This window comes from Lissotriton vulgaris, unplaced genomic scaffold, assembly GCF_964263255.1.
Source record: "Lissotriton vulgaris unplaced genomic scaffold, aLisVul1.2 SCAFFOLD_1042, whole genome shotgun sequence".
Classification (NCBI taxonomy): domain Eukaryota; kingdom Metazoa; phylum Chordata; class Amphibia; order Caudata; family Salamandridae; genus Lissotriton; species Lissotriton vulgaris.
The window spans coordinates 582,573-602,016 of NW_028247594.1; the positions used below are offsets into that span (position 1 = coordinate 582,573).

The 19,444-nt window shown below is 44.8% G+C and overlaps 1 protein-coding gene across 2 annotated transcripts in view; it reads right to left on the bottom strand.

Annotated features, from left to right (window-relative positions):
- Nucleotides 1–19,444, bottom strand: part of LOC147665142 (nicotinamide riboside kinase 1-like) — a 265,258-nt gene that overhangs the window by 132,425 nt on the left and 113,389 nt on the right. For both annotated transcript variants that reach the window (XM_086949734.1, XM_086949735.1), the window contains one exon: nucleotides 11,308–11,356. In XM_086949734.1, the coding sequence (XP_086805860.1) occupies nucleotides 11,308–11,356 (49 nt within the window). The remainder of the gene's footprint in view (nucleotides 1–11,307; nucleotides 11,357–19,444) is intronic.

Consider the following 19,444-nt stretch of genomic DNA (forward strand, 5'->3'; position numbering starts at 1 on the left):
ACAACGTCCCCCGGGACCAGTTCATGTGGCTTCACCTCGGTGTTGTCTGAGAAGGCTGCCGCGACCTGTGAACGACATGATTGTAGTCTGACATCAAGGAAGCAAGGTAATCTGTCAGCATAGTACTGTCAACATCTGTAATTTTTCGCGGCAGAGGCGTCCCCCACATATTAGGAGGCCTACCGAAGACCACCTCATACGGAGATAGCCCTGTCCTAGAGTGGGCTACCATTCTCATATAAAAAAGAGCAACTGGCAAAGCTACTATCCAATCTACTCCCTTCTCTTTACACACTTTGGCAAGGCGAGTTTTCAGAGTCTGATTGTGCCGCTCCACGAGACCTGCTGCCTCAGGATGCCGGACACAGTGAAACTTCCACTGGTACCCCAATAGAAGCGATACCTGCTTCATAAGTTCGGATGAGAATGGCTGACCGTTATCTGAATACACGACACGGGGCAAACTGTATCGAGGGAAAAACTCACGAACCAGCTGCTTGGCAGTGGTCGGGGCAGTGTAATCTGGGACGGGATATGCTTCTGTCCATCGGGATAGGGCACATACAACTACGAGGACATACTTGAATCCTCGGCATCTTTCCATCTGGATATAATCCATCTGGAGGACTTCAAAAGGGTAGTCGGGAGGATGAAATCCACCTTGCTCTACGGGAACACCTTTTCCTGGATTGAACTGACAGCAGATCATGCAGGTACGCACTTTCTGTTTTGCTGCTGCTCGTAAATGCTTGTTGAACCAACCAGAGGTTCTGTAAACTGTCTAACATGGCTTTTTCTCCTAAATGTGCTGGACTATGTGCTGTGTTGATGATAACCTGAACCATAGAGTCGGGGAGAAACCATGTGGTCTTTCCCTTCGTCATCCATCCTTGGTCTGTCTGGACCCCTCCTTGTTCAGCCCATTTCTTTATTTCATCTGGAGTGGCATGTGTCTGTATGTCGATGACATCTTGTGTGGGGTCCCTGACTGTCATGCAATGTGTCAGTGAGGTTACATCAGTCTTTGTCATATCAGTCGTTTGAGTATGAGTCAGTGCTGTATGTTTCGCTATTCGATCTGCAAAATCGTTGCCCTGAGAAATCTTGTCTGTGACTTTCGTATGCGCTTTGCACTTCATGATAGCTATAGCTGTAGGCAAATGTATTGCTTCTAACAGAGCTTGAATGAGGGGACCATGCTGAATCTTGGCTCCGTGAGAGGTCAAGAAACCTCTTTCTTGCCAGAGGACACCGAAGTCGTGAATGACTCCGAATGCATAACGTGAATCTGTGTATATGTTTACTTTCAAGTTCTTGGCTCGTATACAGGCTTGGGTCAGAGCGATGAGCTCTGCTGCTTGGGCTGACAGGGTGTCAATGCGATGTGTTTCTATGACTTCAGTGTCAGTGGTCACTGCATATGCGGCCACTAATTCTCCTGTACTTGTTCTTAAACATGAACCATCCACATAAAGTGTCAGGTCTGGATTAGGTAATGCAACATCTGTCAAGTCTTGTCTGGGTTTCGTAATTGTGTCAACGACATCCACGCAATCATGTGGAGTAGGATCTGCTGTGCTCGATGGTAAAAGTGTAGCAGGATTCAGTGTATTGCTCCCGTGCCTTGGTCTGACCATTTTGTGATTCCCTTACACATATTAGCAACTGATACTGAAGTTAAGAATGAAAACCTGCAGACCTATCGCTGTCGCAAATGGAAAAATTTTAATCCTAATACGTTTGCTGACAAGCTTGAACTGGCTGGACCCCCCAAAGGCTCCGACTGTGAGACCGCCTATACTTGTCTAAAAAATACTATCCTCACTGCCCTTGATGAAACTGCTCCCATCCGAAGATCAGTGCCCAACAAGAAATTGAGGAAACCTTCCCCATGGTTTACATCTGAACTTCAAGATGCCAAAACCGCCTGTAAAAAACTGGAACGAGATTGGCGTGTCAATTTCTGTCCCACTGCTAAAGACCACTATAAAAAAGAGCAAGCAAGATATTATAAATTGATTCGTTCCGCTAAAGCTCTACACTATAAGACTCGTATAGGTGAAGCAGAAAACTCCTCTAAGGAGCTTTTTAAAATTTTTAAGGAAATCTCGGTAGTCACCAACGAGAGTAATGCCCTTAATGACTCGGTGGCGAAATGCAATGATATTGCCAAATACTTTGCTAATAAAATCACTACCATCTATTCTAATTTCTCCACCGACTTGCCATCAGGATCTGACTTTACTGAAAATCTGGAGCTCATCCATACAAAAAAATGCCTGACCAGTTTCTCTGTTCCTCACACTACTGCTCTTACCAGCATCTGTAGGAGTATAAAGTCTGGCTCTCCTCGGGACCCTGCCCCCCCCAGGATACTTACAGCCAGTCTAGAGGTCCTTGAGTATCACTTCAGGCACATCCTCCAACTTTCTTTCTCTACGGCCACCCTCCCTATGGAATGGAAAAAAGCTATTGTGCTGCCGATAAAGAAAAAACCCAACATCAGTCAGGACACTCTGGAAAACCTTCGGCCCATCTCGCTGCTACCTTACTTAGCGAAGGTGGCTGAGAAAATAGCTAATAGCCAACTTATGGCCCATCTAGAATCAAATGGTGCTTTTCACAGCTCCCAATCAGGATTCAGGGCAGGTTATTCTACCGAAACCGCCCTACTGAGAGCGACAGAAACTCTACGGGCAGGTGTACCATGGCACTTATAATGCTGGACCTGAGTGCGGCGTTCGACACTGTAGCACACTCCATCTTGCTACAGTGTCTGAACAAAGCCGGGGTCACCCAGGAAGCATTGGGCTGGCTTAAGGCTTTTCTCACCAGCCGCTGCTTTCAGGTTCAGAGAGGTGCTTTTCTCTCTGACAGCATTGCCTTGGAACAGGGGGTGCCTCAGGGCTCTGCCCTGAGCCCCACCCTGTTCAACCTGTATATGGCCCCTCTGGCTGAAGTGGTTCAATCGTTCGGCATTGAATTAGTCTCATATGCCGACGATACCCAACTTCTCATCTCCCTATCCCAAGCCCCCTCTGTCTCTCCAGACAACTTTAAATCCTGCATGCAAGCTCTGGCAGGTTGGATGACCCAACACTGCCTGAAGCTCAATGGCTCGAAAACAGAGGTTCTTGTTATGGGAGGTAGGGATTCGAGCTGGACCAAGGAGTGGTGGCCTTCATGTCTGGGGCCGTTACCCACCCCCTGTGAAGCAGCCAAAAATCTGGGGATTTGGGTTGACCCTAAACTCTCCTACGACTGCCACGTGAACAGGGTGGTCGGTAAATGCTATGGGGTCTTGAAGACCCTTAACCGTACCCTGGATCTCCTCCCTCTTGAAGCAAGGCGCACTATGACACAGGCGCTCGTGACTTCTAGAATAGACTATGGGAATGTGCTTCTGCTCGGAACATCGCAAAATAACATCAGGAGACTTCAAGTCCTACAGAACACAGCAGCACGTCTAGTCCTTAGACTTCCCAAGAGAGCTCCATCCAAACCTGCTCTGGATACCCTCCATTGGCTACCCATAAAAAAGAGAATTCTCTTTAAAGCACTACTAATGTGCCATAGGATCATCTCCCAAAAAGCTCCTTCCTATATGAATGACTTAGCCATTCCCTATGAGCCCAATAGAACTCTCCGCTCCAGGGGAACTGGCTTGCTCACAGTACCTCGTATTAGGAAGGCCAGAATGGGTGGCCGCTCTTTCCGGGTTATGGCCGCCAGGGAATGGAATGCTCTCCCTATGGAGATCAGACTAGCGGACTCAGAGACTGCCTTCAGGAAAAGCTTAAAAACTCACCTGTTTTCCCTGTAACTCCCTACTATGCACCTGACTTCTTTCCACAGCGCGGGGACACGCCGTGATGGCGTCACCAAGCGCTTTATAAACTCCTTTGTTGTTGTTGTTGTATTGCAACGTCTGATTTCTATGTGTGGTTGGAATAACGTCAATTCATAACCTGTCAGTCGTGCTATAGTCAAGTGTTGAGTCTGCGTTCTGTTTAGGAGAACTTCCACTGAATGTGGAACTTGTACTGTCAATTGATGTCCTAATACAATGGAGTCACTTTGTCTGATTGCTAGAGCTGTTGCTGCAACTGACTTTAAGCACGCAGGCAGGGCCTGGGCTACTGGATCTAATGTACTCGAAAAATAAGCACACGGTTTGTGTTTGTCTGCTTGAACCTGAGTGAGAACCGACAACGATGTACCATCGCGTTCTGTGACAAAAAGTGTAAAAGGTTTGCTGTAACATGGTGTCGCTAAAACTGGTGCTTGACATAAGGCTGTCTTTAATTCATCAAAAGCTTGTGTATGTTCCTGAGTCCAAGGGAGGACAGTCGAAGACGCTGCCTCCTGTGTTGTCAACTGTATGAGTGGTTTCGCTAGAAATGCATATTGTGGAATCCATTGTCTGCAGTAGGAAGTGAGTCCAATAAAGGCTCGTACTTCTTTCTGTGTCTTGGGTTGCGGAAGATGTGCAATTAACTGAATTCGTTCAGGTGTCAGCTGCCTACCCCACTTGGACAGCAAGTGCCCAAGGTACACCACTTGCTAGGCACAGGATTGTAGCTTCGAAGGAGACACCTTGTGTCCCTTGTCCGCCAAGAAATGCAAAACTGTCAGTGATGCTTGTTCACATTCTGGTTCACTACGGGCGGTGATCAATAGATCATCGACGTATTGGAGTAGGGCAGTGTTGGCAGGCATGTGAATACTGTCAAGTTGTCGTTTGAATGCTTGGCTGTAGATGCTGGGGCTTTCTGTGAATCCTTGAGGTGCGCGTGCAAATTTGAAGCTTCGGCCATTTAAACAGAATCCGAAAAGGTATTGGCTTTCCGGATCAATGGGGACACTAAAGAAGGCGTTCTTGAGGTCGATTACAGTAAAGAACGTCGCTTCGGAATCAATAGCAGTCAATAGGGATGAAATGTCTGGGACCACAGGATACTGTGGTACAATGCATTTATTCAATTCTCGCAAATCAATGACTAATCGATAAACGGGAGGTGCATTTGGATCTGTACGCTTAAGAATCGGAATGATAGGGGAATTACAAACATTGGAGTCGGTTTCTACAACCACTCCTTGTGCAATGAGCTCGTCAATGATTTTCAGTAAAGCCACTACAGCATCTGGTGGTAACTTGTATTGTCGGATACGTGGTAGTACTACTCCTGGCTTGAGTGTGACACGATATGGAGTAATGTGCATACAACCAACATCAGTGGGGCCTTGTGCCCATAAATGTGCAGGTACATTCTGTAATCTGGGGTCAAAATCTCTCAATACATAATGTCCTTAGAAATCACGAAGAAACAACCTTACTCCTTCCGGAGAATAACAAATTACAGCTCCTAGAGCTTTCAGGGTCTTAATACCAAGCAAGTTTTCTGGACATGATTTCGTGAGCAATAAGTCTGTAGTACGAGATAATGGACCAACTGCTAGGGGAACAGGTTTCGATACTTCATTGACTATAGGCTTTCCTGAAAATCCAAGGGAAACATTCTGTGAGCCTGAGAGGGGTGCCCCTGGAACCTTGTCATGACTGATGGTCGTTCTGCTTGCCCCTGTGTCAATCAAAAATTTTCTATCCTTCCCTAATACCTGACTGTGTACATAAGGACCTTCTTGATCTACAGGAACCTCGATAAGGGGCAAGCCAACCTCCCTCTCTAGGCTGTTTCATGTGTATTGCTGATAATCGGGATAGTCAGATTGTGCATACTGGTACATCTGCTGTGTTACCTGTTGTGTTGCGGCAATGGGTTGTGGCTGTGGTACCGCTACGGTCTGTTGTGGAACCTGCATAGGCTGAACATTCTGTGGAACGTGTTGTTGGACCTGGTCCTGTCTAGGAGGACGCGGTCTCTCTTTAGTTTTACCTGTGGCTATGTTGTGTTTCAAAACTGCACAGTCGTTTACATAGTGACCTGGCTGTTTACAATAGTTGCATATCCCTTTAACAGGAGCTGCTGAATTTGAATTATTGGATTGTGTCGTACCCCTTTTATGACCATCAGCTGGAACTGACTGAGCAACTAGTACTTTCATTTTCGTGTCTTTCATACGTCTCTGTTCGTGATCATGTTCTTCCCTAATTCTGTTCTGGTGGTACTGTAACATTTGTAACATTTGGGAAGGCGTATTAGCTTGCCATGTGCTCTCGACTTTCAGTACACGGTTCTTAACCTGGGGCAGGGAATTCTCGACTAATTTTGACACAAAAAGGTGTGGGTATGACTCGCTACTTGTTTTCAGGCCACTATTAATAATAAAACATTTCTCGAATCGGGAATAAAAATCACTAGTGTCTTCGTCGGGTTTCTGTTTGCAGGCTGAGATTGCATCCCAGTCCTCCTTTTTAGTTGCTAACAATCTTGGCAAAACCTGTACTAACAATCCTGGTAATGCTTTAGTTTTCTCCCCAAGACCTAAACCTGGGGTTCGACCAGTTTCTTCGGTTTCTAATTCAGCCCAATTAATCTTTTTGTCTCCCACCTCCCATTCCTTTTCCTTGAGTTTCTCGTAAATACCGGCAGGCAATAACACTTTCAGTATTTTCATAATGTCGGGATAGGTGTAATCCCCCATGAGTAACATGTCTTTTATTTCACGGTGAAAACCTGCAGGGTCTTTATCATGGCTGGGCACTATTTTCTTAATTTCTAATAATTCCATTTTAGTTATGGGCGTGTATACAAACACGCGTTCAAGGGTATCATCGGGGTTCCGGATTGGATGTACTTCTCGTAAAGGATTCTGTTTGTCTAGGTGATATGGTTGCCTGACTGGGGGTGGAACGGAAACAAGATGTGGAGTCAAGAAAGTTCTATACTTGTGACGTTGTTCTAAAATCATTTCTATTAGATCGGTACCTAGACCTCTCCATCTTCTCAGGAGTAAGTCTTGCAATAAATTATATAACGGACCTGGGTCAGATGCTTGGTTTTCATACTGTATAATGAGGTGTTGGGTCATGCATATACCAGCTAATCGCTGTTCTTCTGGAGTAAGACTTAAAAATGTTTGCACTACTGAATCGTCTTTATATATGCTGTCATCCCCGGCCCACTGTACTGCGGACCATGTAAGGTATTGAGTTCGTGATAACCAACTCTTTCTTTCAGTATTTTATCAGTAATTTGGAATATATGCTCAAGGGAACATCGCTCTGGTATCGGACAAAGGTAACGTTTCTTGCTTTCTAAACGAATAGGTCTGTCGAAGGGCCTATCAAGATGATATGGTCTCAGGAGTTTCTCTCTACCTACATATGCCATCATGTCTCCCCTTGCTATTTGCGAGGTTTCTGCTGTATTCTCTGGTTCTTCCTCATCTGAGGTTTCTTTATCGTCTGACTCGGAAGGCCTTTCAGATTCTCATCGGGCATGTATTGCTACTATTTCTTTACGGATCTTTCTAATCATAGCATGTATACATTTCTCTTTATCATGTTTACAGTCTGCAATATTCTGACTCCATTTTGACAATCTCTCCATCTCTTCTTGCGGAAAACTGGGCTGATCTTGTTCCCTTATCAAACAATTAATCAAGAATCGCAATATTAAAGTTTTTGTCTCTACTTTCTGATGTGCCATAGCTTCACTAATACACTCCGGTCTTTCTCCTGTTCTGATAAAATGATATATATTGTCTAGATGGTCTGGCATTTCCGGTAATAACACCAAATAATCTGTAACACGTCTTAAACGCAAAGAGGCTAACATCATGGGACCTGTTTTTCCAGGCACTGTATCCTATTTGCAATCTGTGAGCTGTTCTTTAAGCTTTTCGGCTGGGGCTGCTTTAGGTGTTCGCAGCATTGCTAGTTCTCTCATTGTTATTCGTTGTAAATGTGGCGGGGTGTGATAACCTCCTGTAGCACCTCCTGAGGCGGAGGCCTGAGCATAACCTGGCTGTAGGATCGGTATCTGTAACGGAGTTGGGCCCTGAACAGCGCCGGGCCCAAAGGGATTCAGCGGATGGATACCAGGGAGAACAGGAGGGGAAGTGACAACAGGTGCGGGAAGTGGGTGACGTGGAGGGGTCCTGTTCAGATCAGCAGGGATCTGTTGCGGACCTGGGGGCAGATGATCAGCAGGTGGTACGGGTACATGGATGGGTACATTGGTATATGCGGGAGCTACATCGTCTAAATAGGAAGAAAGGAAAATGTCTGCTGTGGTCTTATGACGTAATTTAGTCGGAACCAATGGAGGGGGCAGATCTTTCGGTATTTCCGGGGTCGCCTTGGGCAGGCCCTCGGCCAGGACTGGATACAGTCCTGTCAGAATTGCGTTGCTTTGTCTTTCGCGTTGTTCTGTTCTAACTCGTTCTCCTTCTTCTAGTAGTTCTTTTTCTTTAGCTTTTTCGGAGCCCTCTCTACTTTTCTGAGCGCCTTCTCTGTCCGTCTGTGTGATTCTTTACGCCATAGTTCAATGGCATCTTTCTGTGATTGTCTGGCTTTCTTTTTCCACAACGCTTCCTCTACTCTCATGATGCACTCGGCATCCCATGTCCCTGTAACGGGCCATCTCTGATTCTCTGCTAAATCTTTCGTATAACCCACCCACAAGTCTAGATATAATATGGCATCTAAGCCGTGCTTGTGGTACATAAAATGTCCAGGAGTGTCCCTGGGTGGGATGGGAACTGCTTCTTCGAGTATCCCTTTCCTAGTTCCTATCTTTCGTAATTTCGAAAATAAAGGCATAGCTACCTCGATCTAGACACAATAAACACAGTAAGAAAAATGCAAACAATCACTCATACCACGACATCAAAACACATTGAAACATTTCGAAACGAACAACAATAACTGGGTAACTGAATACTAGATGCACTGCTAAACAGTACAGATACACTGCTAAACAGTGCAGACCGGATCTGTGTACCTAAACCCTCACTCCTCACCGCCTCGTCTGGATGTCGACCGCAGTCTCCGTCACCTCCGTAGGCCTGAGGGAGATACAGGAAAACCTGCAGATGCGCATGGGGTCCGTCACAGCTGTAGTCGGGGGCAAAGCCTGCGACGCATCACCGGCGCGTGGGGTGGGGGAGGGGTCCCTATTCGGGCGCCAAATTATGTGGTAAATATTTTACCGTATACGAGTTTACCATAGAATTTCGGACAAGTAAAGAAATAGCTCAATCAAATGAGAGGCAGAGTCCGTGGTGTCTGAGTCATAAGGGCTTTAATCATAAATGATGACTCGAGTCATGGAAATCTATTCCATCAATACAAGGGTTCGGGTATGCAATGATGGCAGGAAAGATGTCAACGATTTATTAACAGTACATGACATATATAGTAAAATGACACAATGGCAGTGAATACAGTAGGCGTGACAAGTGAAATGTATATGATAAGAACACATGTGCGTAGCAAAAAGGCGTGAACAAAAGTGTGCACAGAGGCGTACACTGGAAACGTCACAGAAAAGTGTCACAAGTGGGTGGATGCTTAGAGAATTCTTGCAGAGTCAGCTGAAACCTGTGGCATGAATGCGCGCGCAGCTAATATGACGTGTGATTGACGTACATCTAGAGGAAGCTAAGGGTCTGACTTTTAGCACTAGTAGAGGAGACAGAAGTCTGGCATGTCAGATCGACCTGTCCCTATAACATATCTGATATCTAGTATTTGGAGGATGTTTAATCTAAAGTGAAAGGTCTCTTGGGCAGAGGCTACTCTATACTGACTGTTTGGAATTTGGAATTTAAAAACATTTATAGAGCGCTCGTATACTAAAGCAGTTTCTTGGCGCTGGGAGCTACAGTGGTAAAAACAAACAAACGGGGGACGCGGCTAACCAGTAAATGCTTGCTGGAACAAGAGGGTTTTTAAGGCCCTACGATATTCCATATAGGATGGTAGGAGTCTAATTGAAGGGGGAAGGGCGTTCCAAAAAGTGGGGGCCAGAACTGTGAATTTCTGACCACCGGCTCTTTTCTTTTTAAAATTCGGTTGTGGAGGGAAATTACATGTACTTGAAACTTGTACATGGAGTCGTTGGGGTACACGTTGGGGGACACATTTGACCATAAAAATTTCAATTACCTCAGCTTTTCACTGCTTTCGCAGGTCACAAGGCCAGTAAAAGGGAATACTTTCACCAGCAGGTTCTCCCACTTTGGGTATTTACATTTTTAAAGAAGCATAAGAAACACTCCTTTTCCATCAATAAATGACTCAAGGCAATAAGGGTTCATTTCAGTTATTGGTATGGCTGCTCCCTTGTACATGAACTTGATTGTCATTGGCATACACTTGAATCTGAAATAGATATTGGGAGATCAGCTGAAGCAGCCATATCAGCAACAGTCAGGAGACGGAGGACAGCACTGTATGCCGTCTTCCTAGACTGAACTCCGACTGCACGTCATGTGGAATTAAATTAAATTAGATGAATTTTTAGGGTGTTGAGTAACCTCATTGTAGTGGTTGTGTAAGCTTTGGCAGTTTCACAGTTTGATATGTCTGACTGTGTAATTCATGGAAAAATAAAAAATAAAACATTAAATGTTAAGAGAAGTAAATATTATCTGGCTTTAAAAACAATTAAGACACTGCACTCAGGAGGCCAATTCCAGAGATGTAGCAGCTGATTTAACTCCAATCACACATGGTCCACGGTTCAAGGATTTTGCATACCTAGATTTGTGTAGATTCAAGGAAGGCATACTTTTTCCAATCACAAATTGCATTTTCATAAAAGGACATTTTGCCAGCATGATGGGATTTCAATATTCGCAAATTTAGAAGTAGGGGCCGGTTTGTGGGCATTCCTGGGTGTATCTAACTGAAACATTTGGTGAACAACAGCAAAGGGATTCACCAAGTAATTTCATGTGGTTTCCATTCCTGGAACCTCAATCAATAGTACTCCTGCTAAGGTAGAAATACACATTTTTTGCATGGTACCAACGAGGAGAAACCACCACCAAATATAAATAGGGGTGTAGAAGAAGTTTTTACTTTCATCTTTGTACTAGCCAAAGCTCCACAACCGGGGTTGCATTATAGTGGATCAGCATTACAAAATGCTCATGACTCTAGGGATTAAAAGAAAAGTGAATTTACATGCATTGTATCTTCTGCAAGCTGTACAACCTAAGTATTCACATTCACTCATTAAAAACCCAATGGAAAAAATAAGGCATGTTCCTGTTTTTCTATATGATAGTCTCACCGAAGATCTAATAAATATGAACATAATATTTGATCACAAAATACCCGATATCTTCACAGGCTTTCAGTTAAATATCCCCTTATACTAAAAGGCAACGTACCATCATATTGTTTAAATCCATTTTCATCCACTGCAACCTCTGAGTCTGGCTAAAAAGGAGGAGAACAACAGTGTTAAAACCAAAATGCTTTTCATTTAGTCAACAAATACTCTGTAATATAGCAAACTAAAACGTGTACCGCTTCAATTAAGATGTGATAAAAGTGTGTTTCCAATGCAAGTATAAAGCAAAAGCAAATTGGAGGGATACAGCCTGAGAACTTGGGGGATGTAGTACGTGTTGGGATAGAAATATCCAGTGCATGTTCCCCTATGTGCCCTACTATAGGTTAATCTGGTAGCCAGACAATTTATGTTGGCCCAAGACTCACTCTAATCTAGCGTGTGCGCTGAGGCAAAGGCCTGCCCCTGGTAAAGTGAGTTCAAGAGCCTTTGCGGTGATCCGGAGAATGCCCTGATAATTGTTGAATGACTACTGTCGATGCCCAAGGTGAATTACGCAAAGTGGTGGTGAGAGCATATTGCGTTTTCCGTGTCAAGTGGGAGGAAAGTCTACTGACCAGGGGCAGCCCGTAATGTGCCTGAACAGTGGGTCGGGCCATATGCGGACATACATACTCACTCACCCATCCACTTGCACACCCATCCATTGACAAGCGCACCCAGATACACCCACCATTCAAAGAAATATACTCACACGCCATTCTCTTAATTTCTAATCTTCATTTGTGCAAATGGTAAGGTGTCCCCATGAGACCTCTCCCTCTTTGTGAACGTTTAAATAAATATTTTTTAAGACCAGACAGTGGTTTAAACGACCACCACCTACTCTAACAAAATGAAACTTAAAGGTTCAATTTTATTTTTTTAAACACATAATAAAAATAAAAAGATTGCTTTATTTAAAGGCAATCCCAGACATGACAGTTTGCTGACCCCGGCAGTCCACCATCCATGTGATGGCTGCAATTCCCAATGGGTTGCCCAAATTGCGACCTACCTCATTAATATTCATGAGGCAGGTCTATTTTCGACCCCATTACGAATCACTATCTCAAGTTTGTAATCTTTCTTACATTAGGAATGAAAAATTTCCTAGTAAGCATGAAGAAAAGTTTGATTCTATTAAGTACACGGAGGCAAGGATTATGCTCTGATTTCTTTAATTTATTCCATTCCAGCAGACTTCAACAGTAAACAACAAATCTAACTTTCCCATGAGGCAAAGGGAAAAGAACTACAACAGTTCCTCCAATCAGCATTCAGATTTTCCCATGCAGGTGAACATCCCCTGCATGTCTTCCTCCTTTTTGAATGTGACAGGAGCACTTCAATTTTTTTGCATCACTCTCCTTTATTACCATTGGAACCGGAAATAAGCCAAACACAGGAGCCATGAACCTGCACGCCATGAATCAGATCTCTTAGTAATCAGAATACGCTCAACACATGTACCATGATGACATTCTTGGGGAAGGAAAACAGGAAGCCGATAACTCAACATTGACATAAAAAACCTCCTCCCCATGACCATGATCGAAAATCCAAATACTTAGACCTTATTACTTCTGAAGAAAAGAATAAACCATTATCAATATGGGCTAGCAAGAATTCTCAGGAACCATGGGCGGGAATAATCCTTGCCTCCACGTCCTTCATAGAATTGAAACTTTCCTTCACGCTTACTACGAAATATTTCATTCCATGTCAGGACTGTAGGTGAGGATTATGCACATTCAAAGCTTATCCACCACCAGAGAGGCCATGTCAAGGACCGGTTTAAATTAAAACCGATAAAACAGAGTCCGAAAACCAGACAGCTGCATTAACGGTTCCGTCATCAGCATCGGTTGAGCTGTGCTGATGACGGAACCGTTCCGTCATGAATCCGCCCACGCAAGGAGGAGTCAGCACATGCGGAAAATACGCCCCGCACGCAAGGGGTTAATGATTGCTCCAGGCGAGTCCCTAGGGAAAAAGCTTTAGAGGCCAGTGCACCTCTAACAGAATGTGCGCCAAATTGCAAAACATCATAACCCGCCTCTTGATTGGCACAGCAGATCCATCTAGTTGGGGGAGTGACTACTTTGAAAGGTTTCCTGAGGGAGATTAACAACTGGCATTCTCCAGGCGGGTGGAGTTCTTAAAGCCCCAAAGTTGTGTGTTGTGCACTTCCTAAAGGCACAGGAGAACATGATTTATCGAAAGCTGGGTAGGACACCACCTTCAAATGAGATTTAGTGCATCTCAAAAATATGAGGGGTGACCCTTTGGAGAGTAAAAATCCAACCAGGGATGTCTAGGGTTCGGACATCTGACACCCTTCGACAGGACACCAGGCACAACAACATGGCGAGCTGTGCCGAGAGCTCCTTGCGTGACAAGTATTAATTTTCTACCATGACCAAAAGAGAAAGAAAACTTTGTTGACATCCCAGAGAAATGAGCATCTCGGTTCGGGGGGCAGCACCAAGCGTATCCCTCGCATTGGTTTGCACACCAACGAATATTCCTCAATGGGAGACCCCGGCAAAGGGACGTGGCCTGCGGATATGAGCGATCTATAGAAGTTTATTGTCTGATAAACTAATTCCTGGGATTCTAGAGATGCCAAGAAATTCATGATAGGGACAACATCGCACCACCACAGTACCTTAATCATTTTGAACACACTAATAAACACATCTGGACAATGCAGATCTTTAGCGTTTGTTGGTACCCTCTGTCCAGGCTGCAGCCGGCATTCTTTCAGCTTCCAGCAAAAGTCCTGGGACTTGCCAGCCTTGCCTGGTAATCTGCCAAGCAATGAGGGGCTTTCGTCTCAGGATCACTAATTTGTAATGATTGCCCAGGGGATTCCGAAGGAGATCCAGAGCATGGGTAGAAGGATTGGAGAATCCCAGGAAAGTTCCAGAAGATCTGGAAATCATACTGGATACCTCCTTCACGTAGTGACTAGGACTACTTTTGCCTTCTGTCTTCTCACTTGGTCAAATAACTTCATGATCACTGCGAACAGAGGAAATGCATATCCCATCTCTATCCACCAATCCTGTATGAAGACATCCATCGCTGTAGCCAGAGGATCTGGCTTCCATCTGAAATACATGGGAACTTGGTGATCGAGCCTGGAGGCAAATAGGTCCATTGTGAAAGGACCCCACAGGGCTTCCAATCTTCTGAAAACACTGGGGTCAGTTGTCACAGACTCGTGTCGGACCACTGTCTGGAGCACCAGTCCGCCACTGCACTGGAGGCTCGAGAAGATACTCCGCCATAACTGATATGCTGTTGGACACACAAAACCTAGAAATCTTTGGCCAAGTCTGCCAGAGCTTTTGACTTGGTGCCTCCCATTTGATTGATATACGGGACGGCTGAAATGTTGTCCTTTTTCAGGAGCACAGTGTAGTGCACCATGCACTTCGTATAGCATTTGATTGCAAAGGACCCTGCCATAAGCTCTGAACAAATTATGTGGAGTTGCTACTCCTATGCTGACCATTTTCCTCCTGTAAAGGAGTCCCCACAGCAGGAACCCCAACCCGACCTGCTGGTGTCAGACTCGATCACTATATCTGGATCGGAGCTGGAGATGGCCATCTGATTCTAAACCACCATGTGTGCCAGCCACAATTTCATTTTGCCCTTGACCTTTTCTGTGAGGGGAATCTGTTCGGAATACTGTAAACCCTTGCGTAAATGAGAAGGTTTAAGCCGCTTGAGTGCTCTGCAGTATAGAGGGCCTGGAAAGATCGCTTCTATGGAAGAGGAGAACATGCCCACCACACGGGCCACCTGCTGGAGAGATGTTGTCGGTCTGGACAAGGTTCTCCTAAATTCTCTGCTTATTGTGGCTATTTTCTGGGAGGGAAGGCTTAAGGTCCTTTCTACTGAGTCGATGACGAAGCCCAGAAACATTATCTGCTTGGATGGAACCAGAAGTGATTTCTGCTCATTGAGGATGAAGCCCAGACTCTCGAGTAAACGGATCGTCATCTGCAATTGCTCCACCAATCGATTTGGACTTTGGTACACAAGGAGTAGACCATTTAAGTACATTATGAGGCAGAATCCTTGGGACCTGGACCTAAGGTTTTCCATCACCGGTTTGAGCACCTTGGTGAAGCACCAGGGGCAGAGGAAAGACCAAACTGGAGTGTTGTGAATTTGTATACCTGTTCTTGCCATCGGAACTGGAGGAACCTGCGGTGAGGAGGAAATATGGGAAACTGTCAGGTACGCCACGTCCTTTAAGTCCACGCGTACCGTCTTCGCGCGGAGCAGATAGCGCAAGAGATTGATTCCCTCCAACTTGAAAGGGCGATAAACCAGCCATCTGTTGAACTCCCTGACATGATCAGTGACCGTTGTCCCCCATATCTCTTCTCCACTAAAAAGATGCTGCTGAGAAAATCCAGGGGGTGGAGTTGGGTTCAGGTAATTGCTTTTTTCTGCAGGAGATCCGAGACCTCTTGGTCTATCAAGGCTGCCTGATCATATGCAAAAATCAGTGCACGTGGCCGAGAAGATTTGATTGGGATCCCATAAAACTATTTGGAAACCTGTGACTGTTTGCAGAACCCATGCGTCGGATGTGATCTTCTCCGAATTGTGATTGAAATTTGCCAACCTGCCTCCCACCTTTAGTTGTGAAGAATGGCGAACTCTCACCTGCTAGGACTTGGAACTACCCTCTGGAACAACCTCTTGTGTTAGGACCGCGGACAAAGAACTTTCCCTGGTGGGACTGGTCCTGCGTCTTCTTGAAACCTTTGGGAGGGCTTTGGGCATAGAAGTGGCTAGTCAATTACCTTCTGCCATAGCCGGCCCAAAAAAATTTGGGGTTGGAATATCTTTCTGATAGATGTTTGTGCCTTATCCAGGGAGGTGAATGTGCCAAGCTCTTTGATAAAAGGCTCTAAAAAGAGCCCTCCCTGTACCACTGCCCTAGCCTTTGAGGTTACCAGATCCCCCCAATTGGAACGACGCCTCTCGGTGGACAGGGCACATTTCACGTTCCCTAGGAATCACTGGATATTGTGTCCAGAATGAGAGGGTCTCTGGGGAGATAGGGTGGCCTGATGCCTTGGCCTTTTCCGCCAGGTTCAGAATCTTGGTGAGGGGCCCACTGACAAGGAGTTTGACCTGGCAGGAGCGCCAGGACATATCTATACCTTTCTTAAGGTCCTGAATATACTTTTGCAAGAAGGTGGCCATATGGGAGCCTAGCTTGTAAGAGCCACCTTGCCAGTGACAGAGGGTTGGGGACATTCAGCTTTCAGACAAGCCTGGACATCCTTATCTAAAGGCTTACGAAGGCTGCTTGTCACATACTTAGCGTCCCGGTCTGTTGGGGCCCATTCCGCCGAGTGAGGGCGAATGAGGTTCTCTCGATCTAACATATCTGAGGGTTCTGCTGTGTCCTGATGGTCTAAGGTTCCTGAGGGGGTCAGCACCAGTGAAGGGCACCAAGGGCGTGACAGGCCCACTTAGTCGGGTGACTCCCAACACTGTGCTATTCGGGCCAGGGGATAGGTGCAACACACCCGGCTCCCCAAAAGCATCCCCCATTGGCGCCGCCACAGAGCACGAAAGAAAAGCCTTTTTAAGATGCTCAAATGCCCCCAAGTATACTCCCGCGTTGGCTTTGCATTTAGTTGCACGCCTCTGCGAAGGGAAAGTTCCAAGTATGGTACAGGTGTCATCCAAATGATTTAGGGGGACCTGGCAGGCATAAGCTAGTTCCATCAAATGGCACTCTGAGGCATTGTCTAGTGGAAAGAAGGACCTGTAGAGACTCTTCCTCCAAGTATTTGTCTGACACAGCCTCTGAGGTGCCCAAAAGGGGTCTGCAGTGATCAATGTTTGCTGAGGGCGCTACAAAGTAATGTACCAGCAGAGACCTGACAAATCATAAGCACAGGGGAAGACCTGGCAATACATAATAAGCAGCGTAGGCGGCAGGTGCTTTTTGTAGGTAGCACAAGGCTAATGCGGCACTTGGCGAGCCAGTCTAGGTTTAGGTTGCACTGCATGCAAAATGGGGTCAATGCCCTGGGGGCAACTCACCTAAAGGACAGAGGGTACTGCAGAACGCTTGGGCCCAGTTCCAGAAACAACGCTGTATAGTGCTAATACGCGCTGCTGGCTAATATGGTAATTAGTACAGGTCCGCTCCGTGGGCGTCAAGCTGCTTCACAGTATTTATAATTTTAGGTTTTCAGATCTGTTTAAAAACCGTGTCAGTTTGGGTAAATATCAGGGACCCCCTGTTAAGGATCTAGCTCCTGGGTCAGGGAAACAACAATTTGTGAAAAGGTATATACCCAGGCAGACTTTAGATACAGAAACCTGGCTTAACTGTGACACATCACAATAAAAACATTTGATAAACACACAAGAAAATGATAAAAATCAGAAAAATCAACAGACTGTTATTATATCAAAAATACATTTTAATTACGATTTGCTTTTTTGTACACAGCCCAAGTCTAACAAAACAATACATCTTTGGGAAAAATAATTTTTTTACAGTTTTTTTATTGTTATAATGTATTGATGCAGAAATGTCATTCCGAATTAATGTATCATTTGTGTAACTTTATATCTTCTATCAGTGTGATGATTTTTTATACAAAAAAGCAAATCGTAATTAAAATGTATTTTTGATATAATAACAGTCTGTTGATTTTTATCATTTTCTTGTGTGTTTATCAAATGTTTTTATTGTGATGTGTCACAGTTAAGCCAGGTTTCTGTATCTAAAGTCTGCCTGGGTATATACCTTTTCATAAAAACCGTGTCAGAGCATCCAGGCGTTTTTGGGTAGGTGTGGACTCTGTGGGGACACAAGCTCGTCAGGTTCCGTAGTTTGACTAGAGCGTGTCCCCTGCGAAGCAACATGATGCGTCTTGTCGGACTCGCACCCTTTAGCGGCGGTCAGCCTCCCGCACACCCGAGGCTTCCCAGCTACCGTAAGAGGAGCACTGAAGTGTGTTCCTGCAGCATCACCAAGGTCACGAGGCACCACAATAGACACAAATAGAGCCATAACAAGCCAAAACCATTAGCAGACACATATACAGGAGAAATGCAAAAAAAGGCACTTAGCTTCTGGAAAGCAGGAAAGAAAGAGGAAGATATGCAGGGGATGTCCGTCTATATGGCAGGAACTGAATGCTGATTTGATGAACTGCTGTAGTTCTTTTCCCTTTGCCTCATGAGAAAGTTTGGTTTATTGTTTACCGTTGAAGTCTGCTGGAATGGAATAAATGAAAGAAAGCAGAGCATAATCCTCGCCTCCGGCCCAGACATGGAATTGCGATTATGGAATCACAATTCCTATTTTTTGTACAAATGGCCCTATTTTCCCATTTATTTTTTAATAGTGTCATTGGAAATGGACTAGCTTGGTCTGTGTCCTCTAGACATGGACACTCGCAAAGAAAAATAACAGAAGATTAAACTATGATAAATAACATTTTGCTAGTTACAATTGCATCCCGTCTTCTATAATTAGGGCTACTGGTATCAGACAGCAGTTTAGAAGATTGCATGGCAGAGTTGCCTATGTTACCTGGCATGGAAAGGCGTATTAATGGCGCATTTTCTGACAAATTCTTCAGTATTAAAGAAGATGGATCTCAAAATCATTTAAAATGCATTACTTTTTTAAACAAGATAACCCTATACCCTGACTAGATCATATTCAAAATGTTATTTCTCCAAAAATAAGGATTTTATCATGCAGGGAATAAAAGAATGATGAGTTATTAACAGTGTCTTGGTTACCAAGCAGAGAAATAGCAGTAAAACTTATGCAGCGCTGTAGTCAGTAGATAAACACTTCTTGTAATAAGGGGTGTGCTTCTTATATTCTTTGCGTCTCAGCTGAGATGTAAAACGGTCTTCTGTTTCAACCTTACTTGGTTTCACATCATTGAGGACTCGAGAAACATCTATATCAGCCCTCCTGGGAAAGTCATGTACATTACGTATTTATTATGCGAGTACCTCACTGGGATCTGCCCTAACAATAAATACAAAAACAACAATTGATGGATGGAGTGTTGCACAATGGCAAAACATTCACCCCCAGTCACAGATCTGGGTTTAATCCATCGTTATTTTGCTCACCACACCACCCCAGTTCCGACATGGCCATATGCAAATCA